Consider the following 16,470-nt stretch of genomic DNA (forward strand, 5'->3'; position numbering starts at 1 on the left):
AGTTAGTTTAAAAACTCCCCAACAGCTCGAGTAAACCACTCTGAGGCTGCTGGTCTCATTTCCATTCAGGTGCTATCATCCATCTTGTAAAGATCCTACCACTCTAAAAAACAGTCCCTGAAATATCTCTCGAGCCATGCATTCATCTAGACTAACTTCCTATGTCCAAAATCATCAGCAATTAACACCAGAAGTAATCCAGAGGTTACTACCTTTTGGGTCCTGTGTTTTAATCTACTTCCTAGGTCTGTAAATTCTGCTACAGGACCTCAGCCCTTTTTCTGTGTCATGGTACCAATATCCATCCTCCCCTTTCAGAATGCCTTGCAACTGCTCAATGACATCCTTGATCCTGGAATGAGAAAGTCAATGTACCTGGAGTCTGGACGTAGGTTTGTTCGCTGAGCTGGAAGGTTCGTTTTCAGACATTTCGTCACCATACTAGGTAACATCATCAGAGAGCCTCCAGATGAAGCACTGGTGGTATGGCCCGCTTTCTGTTTGTGTTTTTGGGTTTCCTTGGGTTGGTGATGTCATTTTCTGTTCTTTTTCCCCCCTCAGGGGGTGGCAAATGGGATCCAAGTCAATGTGTTTGTTGATAGAGTTCCGGTTGGAATGCCATTTTAAATCAAAGAGACTACATTGAGAAAGCGAATGCACTACTTGCAGATACTAACAAGTGGTGATAGACTTGACCCCACAACTAGTCAACCGAATCACAGCCCTACTCAAAAAATACTTCATAAGTTTGAGTAATAAGACAGACTTCCAAAAAAAATGAAACCAGATGGATCCAACACATCACACTTCTACGGATGACCCAAAATTCACAAACCATAAGCCCCCATCAGACTAATAGTCTCGCTACCTGGAACACCAACTTACAGATTGGCCAAGGAGCTACACTAAAGACTAAAACACTTAGTAGAAGACTCACACCACTCCACCCAAGAATTCCTGAAGACCAAAGACACCATGATAGAAGAGGATGAAATAATGCCATTGATGTAATAGCCCTGGTCAAGGAAACACTGACTACACCATTAGAAGAACCAAAGACACATACACCGAACACAACCAATTTCATCAGCAAGGACAATATTATCAAGCTAGTGGACCTATGCCTTACCACCCACTTCATCTTCAACAACAGAACACCCATGGAATCTCCGATATCAGAGGCAGTAATGCAGAGACTCGAACAAACAGCTCTGCCAACGATACAACCCAAACTTTGGGTCCGCTACGTGGATGATACCTTTGTCATCACTAAACAAAACAAACTAGAGGAAACCTTCAAGACCATCAATAATATGCTTACTGGCATAAAATTCACAAAAAAAAGAGGAAAACAAACTGCCATTCATAGATGTCACAGTAGAGTGAACAGCCAATGGGGAACTTCAAACCAGCGTCTACATGAAAACACCACAAACGGACCAAATATTGAATGACAGAGGCAATCATCCCAACATCCACAAATGAAGTTGCACTAGATCATCATTTCTATGAGCCACTACACACTGCAGCACGGAGGAACTACACAGAGCTGAAGAAAATCACCTTAGAGTGTATTCAAAAAGAACGAGTACCCAATGAACACAGTCCGCCGATTTCTCAGCAACAAACCAAACAAGCAGACAAAACACATCCAGAAGCCCTAGCCACTCTCCCCTACATCAAAGCCATCTCGGAAGTGACTGCCATACTACTCAGACCTCTTGGCATCATGGTAGCCTACAAACCCACCAACACACTAAAACAGCAGCTAATGAATTTGGAAGACCCTAAACAGACAACTAGCAAAACTAATGACATTTACAAAATATCAAGCAAGAACTGTAATAAACACAATGGACAAAGATAGAAAACTAGCCACCAGGATACATGAACACCACAAAATGACATGACCCACTCTCACCAGTATCCTTACATACACATGAGGAAGGACACCACTTCGACTGGGACAACACATCCATCCTAGGACAAGCCAAACAGCAACGTGCATGAACATTCCTAGAAACATGTCATTCCAACAGAACTCAGTCAACAAACACCTTGACTTGGATCCCATTTACCATCCCTGGAGAAAAAGAACAGGAAATGATGTCACCACAGGAAATGACATCACCAACCCAAACCCAAACATAAATAGAAAGCAGGCCATACCACCAGTGCTTCATCTGAGGCTCTCCGATGATGTCACCTAGTATGGTGATGAAACCGGAAACGAAACTTCCGGCTCAGCAAGCACACGTACATCCAGAACCTCAACCCGAGCTACAAATCTTCTCAAAACTCGCTCGTACCTGCAGTCACTTTTGCAGCTACCTATCTATTCCCTTCCCTATCCCCATATATAGCCCTGCCATTATCTTCCTCCCCGCTTGTGCAGCAGACCAACTCATGGTGCCATAAAGTTTCTCCAGAAGTATCCAAAACAGAATATCTGTTACAAAGTGGGGACTTCTGAACCACCTGCCTTCCTCTACTCTGCCTGGTGGTCAATCATGCCTTTTTTGTCTGTTCAGTTTTCACTTATGGCATGACCACCTCTTTGAATGTGCCATCCACAACAGGTTCAGCATTGCGGATGCTCTGCAGTGAATTTACCCACAACTCCAGCTTCAAAATGCAGCTGGACACATTTTCTTCACACATTGCCACCAGACAAATGAGCATTTTAAAATAATTAGAATTTGATTAAGAAATGTGCATTTTATATACGTCAAAATCTTTTGCTTATTGAAAAGAATTCTCTGATTCTCTTCAACTTGTATTTTCTTCTCCCATTGCTCTTTAGAATGAATTTGCTACTGGGAGACTGTTCCAGAAGTACCAATCACAAATTGACTTCACTTTCATCTGACCAACATTCATATGCTAGTTTAGCATAGCATACGGTCTCAAATCACTGTTGAACCCAAATCTGTCCTCAAAGTTTGCACAATGTAATATAAATTTTACTGAGCAGATACATCAATAAAAAAAATCAACTAAACAAAAACTTGATTTTACTGTCCAAACTTTAATTGCTGTGAAAATTCCTTTTGCTCCTTATGCAATTCCTTTGCTCTGTTTTTGAAAAGTTCAGCTTTTTCATTATTTTTAGGTGTACCCTCTCCTAATTTGTACATTCGACTTGTATTTGCACATGCCCATATATGTCCTAGATCACATGCTTTGAGAGAATATTTTAGGGCCTTGCCCATATCCTTGGTCACTCCTGGTGCTCCCTGGATGTAGATGGTACTTAGGTTGAAACAGCTGGGTGCAAAATTTCCACTGCAGGCTTTGGTGTAGTAATCTCTGGCTTTCACAGAGTCTGGTTTCGTATCGAATACTTGTCCATCATGAGCTAACAATGCAGCATTATGGCAAGCATCAACTGACTTCTTACCATCTTTTTCACATGATTTAACAAAGCATTCATAGGCAGTCTTCAGATTTTGTTGTAATCCACCTGAGGTAAAGACAACATTCAGATTCATTCTGAAGACATGTCACTGTTCATAACTACATAGTAAAACAGTAGTGATGTTTTAGCCAATTCCCCACTAATGTAGTTACCAAAAATCAATGTTCATCGATAAGATTAAGATTATATTAAGCAAGATAGTGAGGCAGGGGTTGTATACATTTATCTTTTGTCAGATTAAGTGTTAATAGAACTTCAGTGAAATGGGATTAATTTTTGTTTTATTTCAAATTGAATTGTGAAAAGCATAATGCCTGTGTGCTAATTCTGCAGTTATGTTTCATCTTTATCTATATCAGCAACTTCAGCCATAATACACTAATCAAGAGGTATGTTACTGGTGCAGATTGTAATTTTAAATTACAATGATTGGTGGCACAGTATCTTTCTTAAGTGTAGGTTTTTTTTAAATGGCATGGGTACCAATATTGAACAGACTTGGTGGCAACAATGAACATCAAGTTAATATGAATCAATGAATGCTCAATTTGATCCCCGTATCAGCGCAGGAATGTGTTTGTGACTGAGGCTGCGGTTTTACAGCATTGCGGTCAAATGTAACCCAGCTGTTCACAATATACATTACCAATTTGGATGAGGAATTGAATGCAATATCTCCAAATCTGTGGATGACACCAAGCTGAGTGGCAGGGTGTGCTATGAGGAAGATGCTAAAAGGCTGCAGGGTGACTTGGACAGGCTGGCTGAGTGGCCAAATACAATATAATGTGGATAAATGTGAGGTTATCCACTTTGGTGGCAAAAACAGAAAGGCAGATTATCGTAAGGGTTCCACCTGGAACATCGACGTCTGCGCCTCCTGAGGCTGTCTGGCTTGCTGTGTTCTTCCATCCTGCTGCCTGTCTATTATCTGAATGGTGGCAGTTTGGGAAAAGATGATGTGTAACGAGACCTGGGTGTCATGATGAAACAGTTACTTAAGGTTGACATGCAGGTGCAGCAGGTGGTAAAGAAAGCTAATGGTTTGCTGGCCTTCGTAGCAAGAGGATTTGAGTGTAGGAGTAGGGATGTCATCCTGCAGTTACACAGGGCCTTGGTGAGGCCACACCCTGAGTGCTATGTGCAGTTTTGGTCTCCTAGTCTGAGGAAGGACGCTTGCTATTGAGCGAGTCTGGCGAAGGTACACCAGACTGATTCCCGAAATGGCAGGACCGATGTATGAAGAAAGACTGAATCAACTGGGCTTGTTTTCATTGGAATTTAGAAGAATGAGGGGGGAGATCTCAGAAACATATAATATCCTGATGGCACTGGAGAGGCTAGATGCAGAAGAATATTCCTGATGTTGGGAAAGTCCAGAAGTAGGCATCACAGTCTAAGAATAAGGGGTAAGCCATTCAAGACTCAGTTGAGGAAGAATTTCTTCACTCAAGAGTTGTAAGCCTGTGGAATTCTCTCCCACAGAAAGGTGTTGGTACCAGTTTGTTACAAATATTCAAGAGGGAGCTGGACATGGTCCTTGGTGCAAAATGGATCAAGGGGTATGGGGGAAGAAAGCAGGAATGGGATACTAAAGTTGCATGATCAGCCATGATCACGTTAAATAGTGTGATGTAAAATATACCTTGTTAGTTTTACACTAGTTAGTAGTAATACTACTTAGCATACTTCTGAACAAAGCATAACTGTAGCTGTCTACTTCAGCGAGCTTTTCACATTTTAAAAGAAAACTCAGTGTTATAGAGGTCGAGCAAGCTATCATCTGATTTCCAATGACTAAAGGCAACTGTACTCTCAGCTCCTGTACATATTTTAGAAATCTCATCTGTAATTGATAGACTGTCAACAATGCTGATGCAAGCAAGCATATCAAAATAGAAATAGAAGGGCGAAAAAAGACACACTGTACCTTTTCCAACTATATAATAAGAGCCAAGTTTATAGCAGCTTTCTCCATGCTGGTGTTCCTCACAGTTGTGTTTCAATACCTGAGCAGCTGCTTCATAATTTTTTTTAATCCCATCCAAGTAATCAGCAAGCCTTTGACACCCTGACAAAAGTTAAGTGTTAAACTTTATGAAAAAAGTATCATAAGAAGTCTTTGTTAAATTTTAAAAAAACATACATATACTCCAGCTGTTCTGCTGAGCAACCTTAACCCAGATTTACTTAAAATGTTTTCAATTAAAAATGGTTAAATAATGTAATATACTGTGATAACCACAAGTAGATTTACTCATTGTAAAACCATTGAAAAATAAGAATCAATTTTAAACAGCCCTCAACTCAGAACATGCACTTCATCTCATTTTGTACTAGTTTTGAGAAAGTGACCTCAGTGTCATTTTTTTCCAATTAGGTTTGTTTTCGTCAAATCACTCTACCTGTGTAACATAGAAATTTAAAACAATTCAATTGTGCAACAATCAATAGCCAATTGGGAGTATACTTCTGGCAGCTGGTTGATTTACATTTGCCATCAGAAACTCTCAAGTCTAATGGGGATTTGAAAACTCGTCTCAGTAAATGGGTCTGGCTACATTTGGAGGCATAAATGCCACCAAAATTATTTTATAGTTATATACTTCAGAGACTTTGTGAAAACAGTTGAAGAAAAAGATTGCACACAATCATGCTTGGTTTACTTGTACCATGACAATACAATGGACATAAGAACAAGAGTGGGTCAAACAGCCTTTCAGCCTGTTCCCCACTCATTAAGTAGGTGGAAAGATAAAAAAAACTGAGTTTAAAAATGAGAGAAATTTAACTTTAAGTGCAAGTGAGGAAAAACGTGACAAAATAAAAAGCTCACACACTATTTTTAGCAAGGAAAATAGAAATTACTGGAAAAGCTCAGAAGGTCGTGCAGCATCTGTGGAGAGAAATCAGAGTTAATGTTTCACGTCAAGTGATCCATCAGTTCCGAGGAAGGGTCACTCGACCCAAAATGTCACCTCTACTTTCTCTTCACAGATGGTGCCAGACCTGCTAAGCTTTTCCAGCAGTTTCTACTTTTGTTTCTGATTTACAGCATCTGTAGATCTTTTAGTTTTTATTTAGTACCACATTATTTCAAGATTTGAATTTAGACCTAGGCATTGCACACACAATCAAGGCAAAGCATATCTATCACATGGAATAAGCTTAGAGAGGTGCACACACAAAACATTTCCCATTTTAAATCTATACACTTGTAAATTCCAAAATCCACACATTCTTAATTAAACTTATAATTTAAATCTCGTATTGTAATTGCATTCAGGAGTGACTCGGCAGCACCACCACTGTGTATTTACAATATAAGGAATTTACGTTGACAATTTTATTCTTCATTAGAAATTTCATGTCATATTGCAAGGAGCTCACAGGACCTGCACATAAACGAAAGTTTCAAAATAATTAATTGGCTTAATTTTTTTTCATTTAACTTGATACTATGACTACATATAGTCCATGCCTTGTACTGGTCATCGAAAATAAGAACTAAAAACAACACTTTTAAAGAGTCAAGACATGGCAATGCTGTTCCTTTTTAAAAAAAAGAACACACCACCTGTCTTGAAAAATAGTGGAAGTAGAATCAAAAGTAAGTCGCCAAGAAGATTTGCATATTATTTTAACAGAACTTTTACATAAGTGGTATAGGTAGGATGTAAAAACAATAACTGCAGATGCTGGAAACCAGATTCTGGATTAGTGGTGCTGGAAGAGCACAGCAGTTCAGGCAGCATCCGACGAGCAGCGAAATCGACGTTTCGGGCAAAAGCCCTTCATCAGGAATAAAGGTAGGATGTGTCAATTGGTCTCCTCCAGTGCTAAATAATCTTACATATTATCAATTACATTTTTAGAAGCGGCTGATTTAATTCAGTACCTTCCGGATCTTTCTCTCTGTAACACTGGTAAGTATACTCGATGCCTAAATTATCCAGAAACTCTTTCACTTCTGCTTCATTTTGGAAATTGATAAGTCCAGCCATCGCTCATCAGTCCAGTAGCGCCTTAACTGCCTCCTCACTTTAACCCCAAGGTCAAATACCAACACAGATAAAGCCGCCACTTTACCAGCTCAATACTGTACCACCTGGTGGCAATGAAAACCGGAAATCATTCATTCACTGACAGTGCATCACAAACCACTCCGTTCCGCCGTACCTTGTCCAACCCTCTCCGTTTATCGACATCTGTCTCTAGACATCACCGTCAAACCTCATCGACCAGGGCCAAGGGAACCGCCAATAGCGGCGACCCGATCTGATTGACAACTAATCCAACCAATAGCTCGAACGGATGACCTGGAACTGTGAATGAAGAACAGCGGATGATAGCCAATGGGTTTCTAGGGATCGATAAGGCGGGGTTAAATGTTGCCCTGTCAGCCCTGGAAGTGTTTCCGGGTGGTGATCGGGTCTGGAATTATTTGCATAGCGTATATATAAACAAAATAAACATACAATTCTTGCTGTTGTTTAGAGAAATTTGAAACAAAGCGACACATACTTTCGGCAGTTAGGTTGCGAAAATGACCCGCTGTCCGTAAGGTGCACCGCCTCGTGTGAATAAATCTTTGTCGGGTTGTTGTTTTCTTCCAGTCATGTTCAAGTTTTCATTCCTTCGGATGCTCCCTTAGTCTCGCGGCCGCCACTTGTCGCCATGGTAAGAGAACGACGTGCTGTTTAAGTTTAACGATTTTCGGAATTTTGAACGTTGCTGCTCGTGAGCCGACACCACCCTCGGTCTGGATTAGCTCAGCTCCCTGACAGATGCTTTGATCGGCTTTTTAAAAATTGATGCCTGAAGCGGCTGGGCCACGATGCTAATCGATTCGAAGATCTGTTTGTCAGGAAAGGATGTTAGTTTCGTGAAACAATGAATTGAGGACAGTTCACTTGGATAATTTAATTATTTTGGTACTCATTTTGTCCAATATTAAAATTATTTTCACAACGCGCACACTCAATTCATTATGTGTGTATCATACATACCTTCCAATTTGCATCTCAGTTTTTCCTTTGGTACCTCAATAGAAATACATGCGAAAATGAATTTCATTGAATCCACTGTCAGTGTGAAATGGTGAGTTAATTTACAACTTTCACTGAATTGGAGTAAAAGTGTACAAATTGCAGCAACAAATACTATTGTAATCCATTCATAGGCCTGTTTGATTCTTGTGATTAAGCTTTTTCTAGTATTGTACTTAAAACATCACTGTTCATCGGTTTTGTACAATTGTTAATATTCGACATGTTAAACTGCTTTTGCACTATAATTATGAAATCAAAGCCATTTTGTGAATGTGTCAATCATGTAACTGGCAGCAGCAGCAGGATATCTTGCCACCGGTCGCAAAACTGTCAACGGTTATGATCGTCTTGCTTATTTCACAGAATTGTTACAGCTAGAAGGAAGCCATTTGGTCCGTAGTACTACTTCTGAATTAGCGTTTCATTGAGTGCCATTCTCTTGGCTCTTATGCATAACTCTTGACATTCTTCCTTTTCAATTACCAGTCTAAGTCCCTCTTGAATACCTCGATTGAACTTGCTTCCACCAGACCAACAGGCAGTGCCTTCTCAGCCACTCACTAATGATTTTGTTTTTCATACCACTTCCTTTTGCTTCTTTTGCACTTGCATTAAATTTGTGACCTTTGTGTTAGTCCTTTCAATAGTGGGGAACAGTTTTGCCCCATTCTGCCCAGACTCCTGATGATATGTAGCTAAAACAAATCTCCTCCAAGAAATTTCACCAACACTGTGATATATATTTATTTCACATTAATGTATTGGATGGTAAAGTGTACAAGAGGATGTGAAATGGTACTTTCTGGCCTTACGGTCGTCTTTTTGTTTCCAATTTGGTTCAGTGTGCTTTTGGTGGGAAAGGATGTAGAAATTGTGGAAAAGGAAAGTGGTAGTAAGTAGATAATATCAGATTGAATTTTGAAATCTGGACGTTTGAACAAGAATTTTACAATTTATAATTTTTCAACTGTGATCAATTTTCTTGTATTAGGATTGAAGAGCTTATTTTGTGCATAAAAGTTGAGCAGGTTCTATATAAACTGGAGTTTGGAAGAATTAGGTGAGCCTATTGGAAAAATAACATCTTGAGGGAACTTGACAAGATGGAAACAGGAGGATGTCTCGTCTGAATGTCACTAAAACCAGGGGGCAAAATTTAAGAGCAAGAGTTCTCCCTTTTGAAGTCTGCAATGAGATTTTGTTTTCTAAGAGTTGAACATCTGGATTTCTTTTCTCAAGGGAGGCTGGATCTTTAAATTTAATTTGATGGCTGAGTTTGATATTTTTTGAGGCAAGGGAATTGCTGTTTGTGAGGTGCAAGCAAGAGAGGAAAAGTTGAGCAGCCTTAAATGGCCAAATAGCTTACTACTTGTCAAAGGAAGTTATTACATACCTGTGTACACTTCTGGCATTGCAAGAGTTCAAGTTAGCAGTATTTTAAGCAATTTGAAATGTCTAAATTTAGATAATGGGAAATTGTCCAATGGGGGTGTAAGGGAAGTACTACATTGACATTTGTTCAGTGCTAAGGTTACCTTTTCAAAATGCAGTTTGTGCTCTCACTCCTGCTAAATATAGGGTGTGAATTGGCTCCCAATGTGAAACTGATTCTGAAGCCAGCCAAGGCTGTAATTTTCAGAGAAGCTCACTCCACCTTTTAAGGTCCTAACTCTAGATTCAAGCCATATTTAGACTATTATTGCAAAGTCAGTATGTATGTATTATTTGTTTTATTTCACCTTTTTGGCCACAAACTGAATTGGACTAGCTATCTCAATACTGTGGCGTTCAAAAGCTAGGAATCCTGTTGTGGGTAATTCTCCTTTTGGGCTTCCAAAGTCTGTCTACCATCTACTAGAAGCAAGTTGGAGTGTGATGGAATACTCAAGGTTCTTTAGTCAGCACCTTCCAAGCCCTTGACTATTATTACACAGAAGGACAGGTGCACAGCAACAGCATCAGCTGCAAGTTCTCCTCTAAGCCACTCACCATCTTGATATGGGATATATTACTGTTTCTTCAGTGTTGGGTCAAAATACTGTTGTCCCAATACCAAATGGATTGCAGTGGTTCAAGAAGACAACTCTCTACCATCTTCTCAAGGGCATCTGGCAATAGGCACTAAATGTTGGCCCAGCCAGTGGAGTCTGAATTCTTTAAAGTAGTTTCTGAAAGCACACTGCATAACATGTCAATGGGTTACATCCTAGATCTATTTTTCCTTTTTAGAATACTTTAAATACTAAGGATTTGAAGTGGTTGTTTAGTCAGCGCTTCATGCCATAGAGCATGGTAGTATTCATTATAATTCAGTTTTCATTTTAGGATGTACATCTATTTTAAAAAAAATTAATGGTACAAGTTTAAAAAAAGACATAAAAGAATTGTGGATACTAGAAATCAGAAACAAAATCACATTGCTGGAAAATCTCATCAGGTCTGGTAGCATCTGTGGTGAGAAATCAGAGTTAATGTTTCGGGTTTGTGACCCTTCAGAAGCGTTCTTCAGAAGTGTCACTAGACCCAAAATATTAACTCCTCTGATTTTTCTCTAATGGTACAAATATTGCTTTGATGTTGGCAGTGAGGCTTAGTGTTAATCATTGAAAAAGATTGGTTCAGACAGCAAATTCTAATATCTGTGCATGTGACATTACTAAACATATTAAACATAATAAGTTGTCTTGTCTATTCATATTTAAGTGTTTAAAAATGGGCTTAATTGTAAGTAGACAAGTCTTTATTTACTGCTGATAAGCCTCTTTCACATCGAAAAGTAGTACAATAATTAAAAGTAGCCTAATTTCTTCAAATTTTAATTAATGGAGACTTTTTGAAATAAGCTGTACTTTTACAGTTTTCTCCACCTATTGAATGAATTGGATAAATACTGTATTCTAATCATTTTGCATTAAATAATTCTCTCACTTGGAATTTTTCTCTCACTAACTTTCACTGAAATTGGTATTGAATTCTAGGATATGGAAGACTTCAAATTATTATCTTGCAAGGAATTGTACCAGATATTTAGTAGTATTTTATGTTCATGTTTTATGTGTAGCTCCAGAATATTTTTACCGCAGTGGCACTGCACAATAGTATAATTGTTTTGGAATGTATGCAGGAACTTTTTTTCGATTTATAAATGCAATTAAAATATGAAGGGTGAACGATGAATATGAAAACTTGCCAATATTGCTTTAGAATTACTGGCTTTTAAAAAATTTTATAAATCCTGATTTTTTTTTTTAATGACTACCAGTTTACAACCTGCAGCCAGTTTTAATGTCTTCAGTGTGTTCAGTGCAGCTAGTTAGACAAGAAGCCTACATTTGTAGGATTCTGAAGTGTTTGTAATGTGTTATTTAACATTCTGGGAAGATCATATTGCTGAAATCTTAGAGGAAGGTGGTTCATCAGAAGGAGTAATTACAAGGTAGTGATTTATTGTAAAGGTTCTATTATCATGTGAAATTAGAGCCTCAATGGATGTTAATATTATGGGGGACTATGAATGCTTTGGAAGTGTCATATTATATTTTTTATTGTTGGAGTGAGGAGAGGGATTAAAATTCACAGTCCTAAATGTCGTAGTTTCTGAAGAGTTTTGTTGTAAGATTTTACAAATAGATGTACTGACTTTATACATTTCATAAATCAAAATTTTCTAATTGATTTTCTTTCCTTCCTATCAACAGGAAGATTTCTCTCCCCTTTCATTAACTGATATATGCTTAGATTTCTTGAGGGTGAACTTGGATAAATTTTGTAGGGAGAGGACAGATGGCTCATTCTGTCTCAAGGAAGCTGTGGTGTTTCCACAAGAACTGGCAGATCGTCTGTTGCAAAAAATGTCATTGAATGGTAAGATAAAATGTCAGTTTACTTTTTATTTGTAAATACCAACTTTAAAAATTCTCAGCTGTAGACTATCTGGCTATGCTGATACTTCAAATTGAGAAATAAATTTCAACTTTCTCACTCCTTGAGTATATTGGCATTTCACTCAGTTGATTTTAAACTAGCAATGGTTTGTGTGTAATAACACCAAGATAAACCTAGTCAAACTTAAGATATGTAGCATAATATTAACATGCTTGCATTACCCTCTGAGACAACCTGTGGGCACCCTGGGGTTAGAGTTAAAGGATGTTTGCACAGAGCTCTGAAAATAAATGGATGGTGATTCAATTGGAATTCAGTAATAATTGATGCCACTGTGGCCTGATTAAATGTTTCATCAGGAATAAGCCATTTTTATTTTTCCTTTTGTAAGCACACCAGCTGGAGCTCAGGTGAGAGCCTAGTTTTATGGTCAATGCATAAATCAGCTTCTAGACGTAGACTTTATCTATTGCTTTTAATTTTAGATAATTATTTAGTTATTCTCTCTCCCTGTTACACCTTTTTATTGTTCATGTGAATTTTGTTTTTTAATTATTCTCCAAGGTAAAATATCAAAAGTGAAATATTAAAACACAGATGTATATGTTGTACCATTGTTTTAAAAATATTGAGTTTAGATTAGTACACCAGATAATGGTATGCATTGCAAAAGTAAAGGGACTGTATTTTGCTGGGGAGAGTAATGCTGTGAGGGATGTGGAAAATGCTTCTATTCTTACTAACCCTGTTTAACAAAACATTTAGCGTGATGATTTAAAACTGAGCTTTCTTCAACTGTTGTTATTCAAGAAAATTGGAGAGGACAAAGGGAACCAAAAATAAATGAATCTGATACCAGTTTTCAGAAAATGTTGGAATGTATTATTAAGAGGTATTAACTCATTTAAGAAATTTGAATACTATTAGATAGTCAACATAGACTTACAAAAGGAAATCATGTTTGATTAATTGGGTTTTGAGCATGTGAATAATAGGAAATACAAAAGTGAGCCAGTAGAGATGGTCTTTTGGAGGTCCAAGTGCACTATCAATAAGGTGCCACATTAAACAAGAGAATGGCTAGTGCGGTTGGAATAATATATTAGTATCAATTGAATACAAGATGTGGCTGAAATGGTGTACCGAGGAACCTTCATTATCTGAATGAGATGGGCGGGCACTATTTTGTTCAGATAATTTGATTATTTGGTTAATTGATTCAATGCTTCTCCTTTAGGGCTCAGTTTTCTGAAGTTCCTTTTTCCTTGCTCTGCCTGCCTTACTCCCCCTCTCTCTGTCTCAGGGTTTCTTTCTGAGCAGACACACTCTTGTGTGTAAGGGTCCTGAGCATTGATGAAGCCTCACTAACCCCCCCCCCCCACACGCACACGCACACGCACACACACGTTCATTGGGATTGACACAGCCAGTGCTTGCTAGGTCCACTCCCTATTCAGGAGACTAGACAGCAACACACTGCATGTGAAACCCCACCCACCCCTGTCCGACCCAGGGCAATTGTCAAATGTGTTGTGTGGTATCAGCGCATGTGATGACAAGGGCTGGTGTGTGGGGTCTAGGTAAAGACATGGGAGATGGTTCCTGAAGCCCAAGAATTGTTGAACTTGATATTGATTGAGTGAAGTGCCTGTAAAGTGCAACTTCATCTGGACGTTGTGTTTGGGGTTTTGGATGGTGAGGAGGGAGGAAGTAAACAGGTAGGTGTTACATGTTCTGTGATTGCAAGGGAAGGTATCATATGGTCATGTTGGGAGTGAAGGATGAGTGGACCAGGGTGTCCTGGAGAGAATGGTGCTCGCAGAAGACTGCTGGGAGGGAATGTGTATAAGATTTGAATGCTCGTGGGATGCTAGGTGAGGATAAGGAGGATCCTGTCACTATCGTGGGACAGAAGAGGGCTGCAGTGTGGGAGATGGATTGGACCTGGCTGACGGTCCTCTCAGCTAGGTGTTATGAAATCCTTAGTTGTGGGAGGAGGTTTTGGAGACTTCCTTATTGAAGTTGGCATCATCAGAACATGGAGGAACTAGGAGAATGGAATAGAGTCGTTACAGGAATCCGGGTGTAAGGCTATATAGTCCAGGGAACTGTGGGAGTTGGTGAATTTGTAGCAGATATTGGTGGCCAGCCTATCCCCAGAAATGAATGCAGATGTCAAGGAAGGGAAGAGAAAAGAGAGATGATAGTGAGAGGGATTGGAATTTGGAAGCCAAATCGATGAACTTTAATGATATAGCAAAAGAGTTGGGGGTGGAGTTTGGAGTAGGACTGGAACAAGGATTGTTCCATGCATTCCACAAAGTGACAGACATAATTGTGCAGCTATGAATACCCACATGGGCCTAATGTTTGACCAGAAGAAAGTGAAAGGAGTTTTTTAAAGAAGTTATTCAGAGTGAGGTTGAGCTCGGCCAGATGGTGGTGAATGGGGATGGTTCAGACACTTTTTTTTTCCCCTGGAAGAAGTGGAGATTCCTGAGACCTTGCTGATGGGGGATGAGAATGTAAATAAACTCTGTCTTGAGTGCTCGATCTGTTTGAAGTCTACAGGAGTAAAGTTCTGTTTTCACAGTTCGGATACTCTCCATGTTATGTGGCCCTATCACTGTGCTAAATGGGATAATGCCACAAAACACAATGGAGGGTAACCTAAGTGTGAAGGTGAAACTTAACTCCCATAAAAGTGTACAGTGGTTATGTGTCTGTGTGGCAGGCAGATTGGTGAGGATGTGGTCAAGTATGTTTTTATATGGAGTTATGTCCTTCACCAACAACTGCAGACTTTTGTTTAAGACTCTGCTGATTTGGTCTAGGGTTCCACTGAGCCACTTCTGGTGATGGACATTGAAATCCTCTACGCAGAGATAGTCTGTAGACTTGCCAACCTCAATGCTTCCTCAGTGGTGTTCAACATTGATGTCTTATTGTAGTCTCAGAATGAGGAAGTTTTGTAGCCCTCATACAGAGCTTCAGTGATTGCATTCAAAGTGTGGTGCTGAAAAAGCACAGTCGGTCAGGCAATATCCAAGGAACAGGAGAGTTGGTGTTTCAGGCATAAGCCCTTCATCAGGAATATGGCCTGGTATATAAGTTCACAGTTCTGGTCTCTGTTTTATGACAACATACTTACTTGCCCTAGATATATGGTTACTGGGTAAAAGGTGAAGTTTATTGGCCTGCACACTTTGAAGTTAAGAAAAATAAAAGGTGTTCTCACTGAAGCAGTAAGGGTCTGAAGGGGCTCAACAGGGCAGACGTTGTGAAGTTATTTTCCCTAGCTTTGGAAACCTGGGAACATCATTTGGGATTGGGATGTGGCGAGATCTGTTCACTCAGGTTTGTAAATCTTTTGAAATTCTCAGCCCATGGGGATTGTAGATCTTCAGTAGTTGTATATGTTTCAAAGCTGAATTGGACAGATTATTTTTTTTGGCTCTCTGAAATGAAAGAATATGGAAAGTAGTTGCTGAGGTAGATGACTGACAAGGATAGTATTGATTGTTGAAGTAGGGTCAAGGCTTTTTCATTTTTTTTTCTTCCTGTTCTTAAAAGTATTGATGGCAGGTGTTGTGAAGAATGCAGATGGTGATATTGCAGAGTATTATCTAAAAGAAGAATGACTGCAGAATTCCAAGATTCAGAGGGACCTAAGTAGTCTAATACATTGCAACAAGTTAGGTACGCTAGTAATTAAGACTAATAGAATGTTATCCTTTATTAGGGGAGGAACTGTGCAGAAAGTAAGGATGTGATGCAGGGCATTTGTGAAATCCATCTCAAATACTGTGGTTTGGTCTCCTTATTTGAGGGTGGATGCAAGTATGTTGGAGATGCTTCAGTGGAAGTTTGCTGGATTAATACTTAAAGAAATGGGTTGCCTTGTGAGGATAAATTGGCAGGCTGGGCTTGTTACCACTGTAGATTAGAAGAGTGAAGGGTGACTTAATTGGTGTATAAATTTGTCTTGATGTGGTGGATGTGGAAAAGGTTTCCTCGGCATGAATCGAGAACCAGGGGATACTGTTTCCAAAATTAAGAGTAACCTTTTTAGGTGCAAGGTAAACTTCATTTTTTCTGAAGCCTGTGAGACTTTGT

The 16,470-nt window shown here is 39.2% G+C and overlaps 2 protein-coding genes across 5 annotated transcripts in view; one reads left to right on the top strand and one right to left on the bottom strand.

Moving 5' to 3' along the window:
- Positions 1-3,008: 3,008 nt before the first annotated feature.
- coa7 (cytochrome c oxidase assembly factor 7) lies at positions 3,009-7,557 on the bottom strand. The gene is made up of 3 exons (XM_072574328.1): positions 7,317-7,557; positions 5,349-5,489; positions 3,009-3,463 (listed from the first exon to the last, which is right to left on the bottom strand). The coding sequence occupies exons 1-3, from the start codon at positions 7,420-7,422 to the stop codon at positions 3,015-3,017; spliced, it is 696 nt and encodes a 231-aa protein (XP_072430429.1). The 5' UTR covers positions 7,423-7,557; the 3' UTR covers positions 3,009-3,014.
- Positions 7,558-7,812: 255 nt separating this feature from the next.
- zyg11 (zyg-11 family member, cell cycle regulator) overlaps positions 7,813-16,470 on the top strand; it is a 62,997-nt gene continuing 54,339 nt past the window's right edge. The window contains exons 1-3 of one of the 4 annotated variants that reach the window (XM_072574321.1): positions 7,813-8,098; positions 8,470-8,518; positions 12,168-12,333. In XM_072574321.1, the coding sequence (XP_072430422.1) occupies positions 8,516-8,518; positions 12,168-12,333 (169 nt within the window). In that variant the 5' untranslated portion in view covers positions 7,813-8,098; positions 8,470-8,515. Of the gene's footprint in view, positions 8,099-8,469; positions 8,519-12,167; positions 12,334-12,745; positions 12,765-16,470 lie in introns of those variants that run through there. The other 3 variants (XM_072574323.1, XM_072574320.1, XM_072574322.1) reach the window with 3 other exon arrangements.

Source organism: Chiloscyllium punctatum, chromosome 7 (assembly GCF_047496795.1).
Source record: "Chiloscyllium punctatum isolate Juve2018m chromosome 7, sChiPun1.3, whole genome shotgun sequence".
NCBI classification, from domain to species: Eukaryota; Metazoa; Chordata; class Chondrichthyes; order Orectolobiformes; family Hemiscylliidae; genus Chiloscyllium; species Chiloscyllium punctatum.

What these genes read in the sequence shown, in the direction of transcription:
- coa7 (XM_072574328.1), bottom strand. Translation starts at nt 7,422, where the DNA reads ATGGCTGGACTTATCAATTTCCAAAATGAAGCAGAAGTGAAAGAGTTT. An exon ending in CAGAGAGAAAGATCCGGAAG is followed by an intron (nt 5,490 to 7,316) that starts GTACTGAATTAA and finishes AACTTTTGTCAG; the next exon opens with GGTGTCAAAGGCTTGCTGAT. An exon ending in TTATTATATAGTTGGAAAAG is followed by an intron (nt 3,464 to 5,348) that starts GTACAGTGTGTC and finishes TCTTTACCTCAG; the next exon opens with GTGGATTACAACAAAATCTG.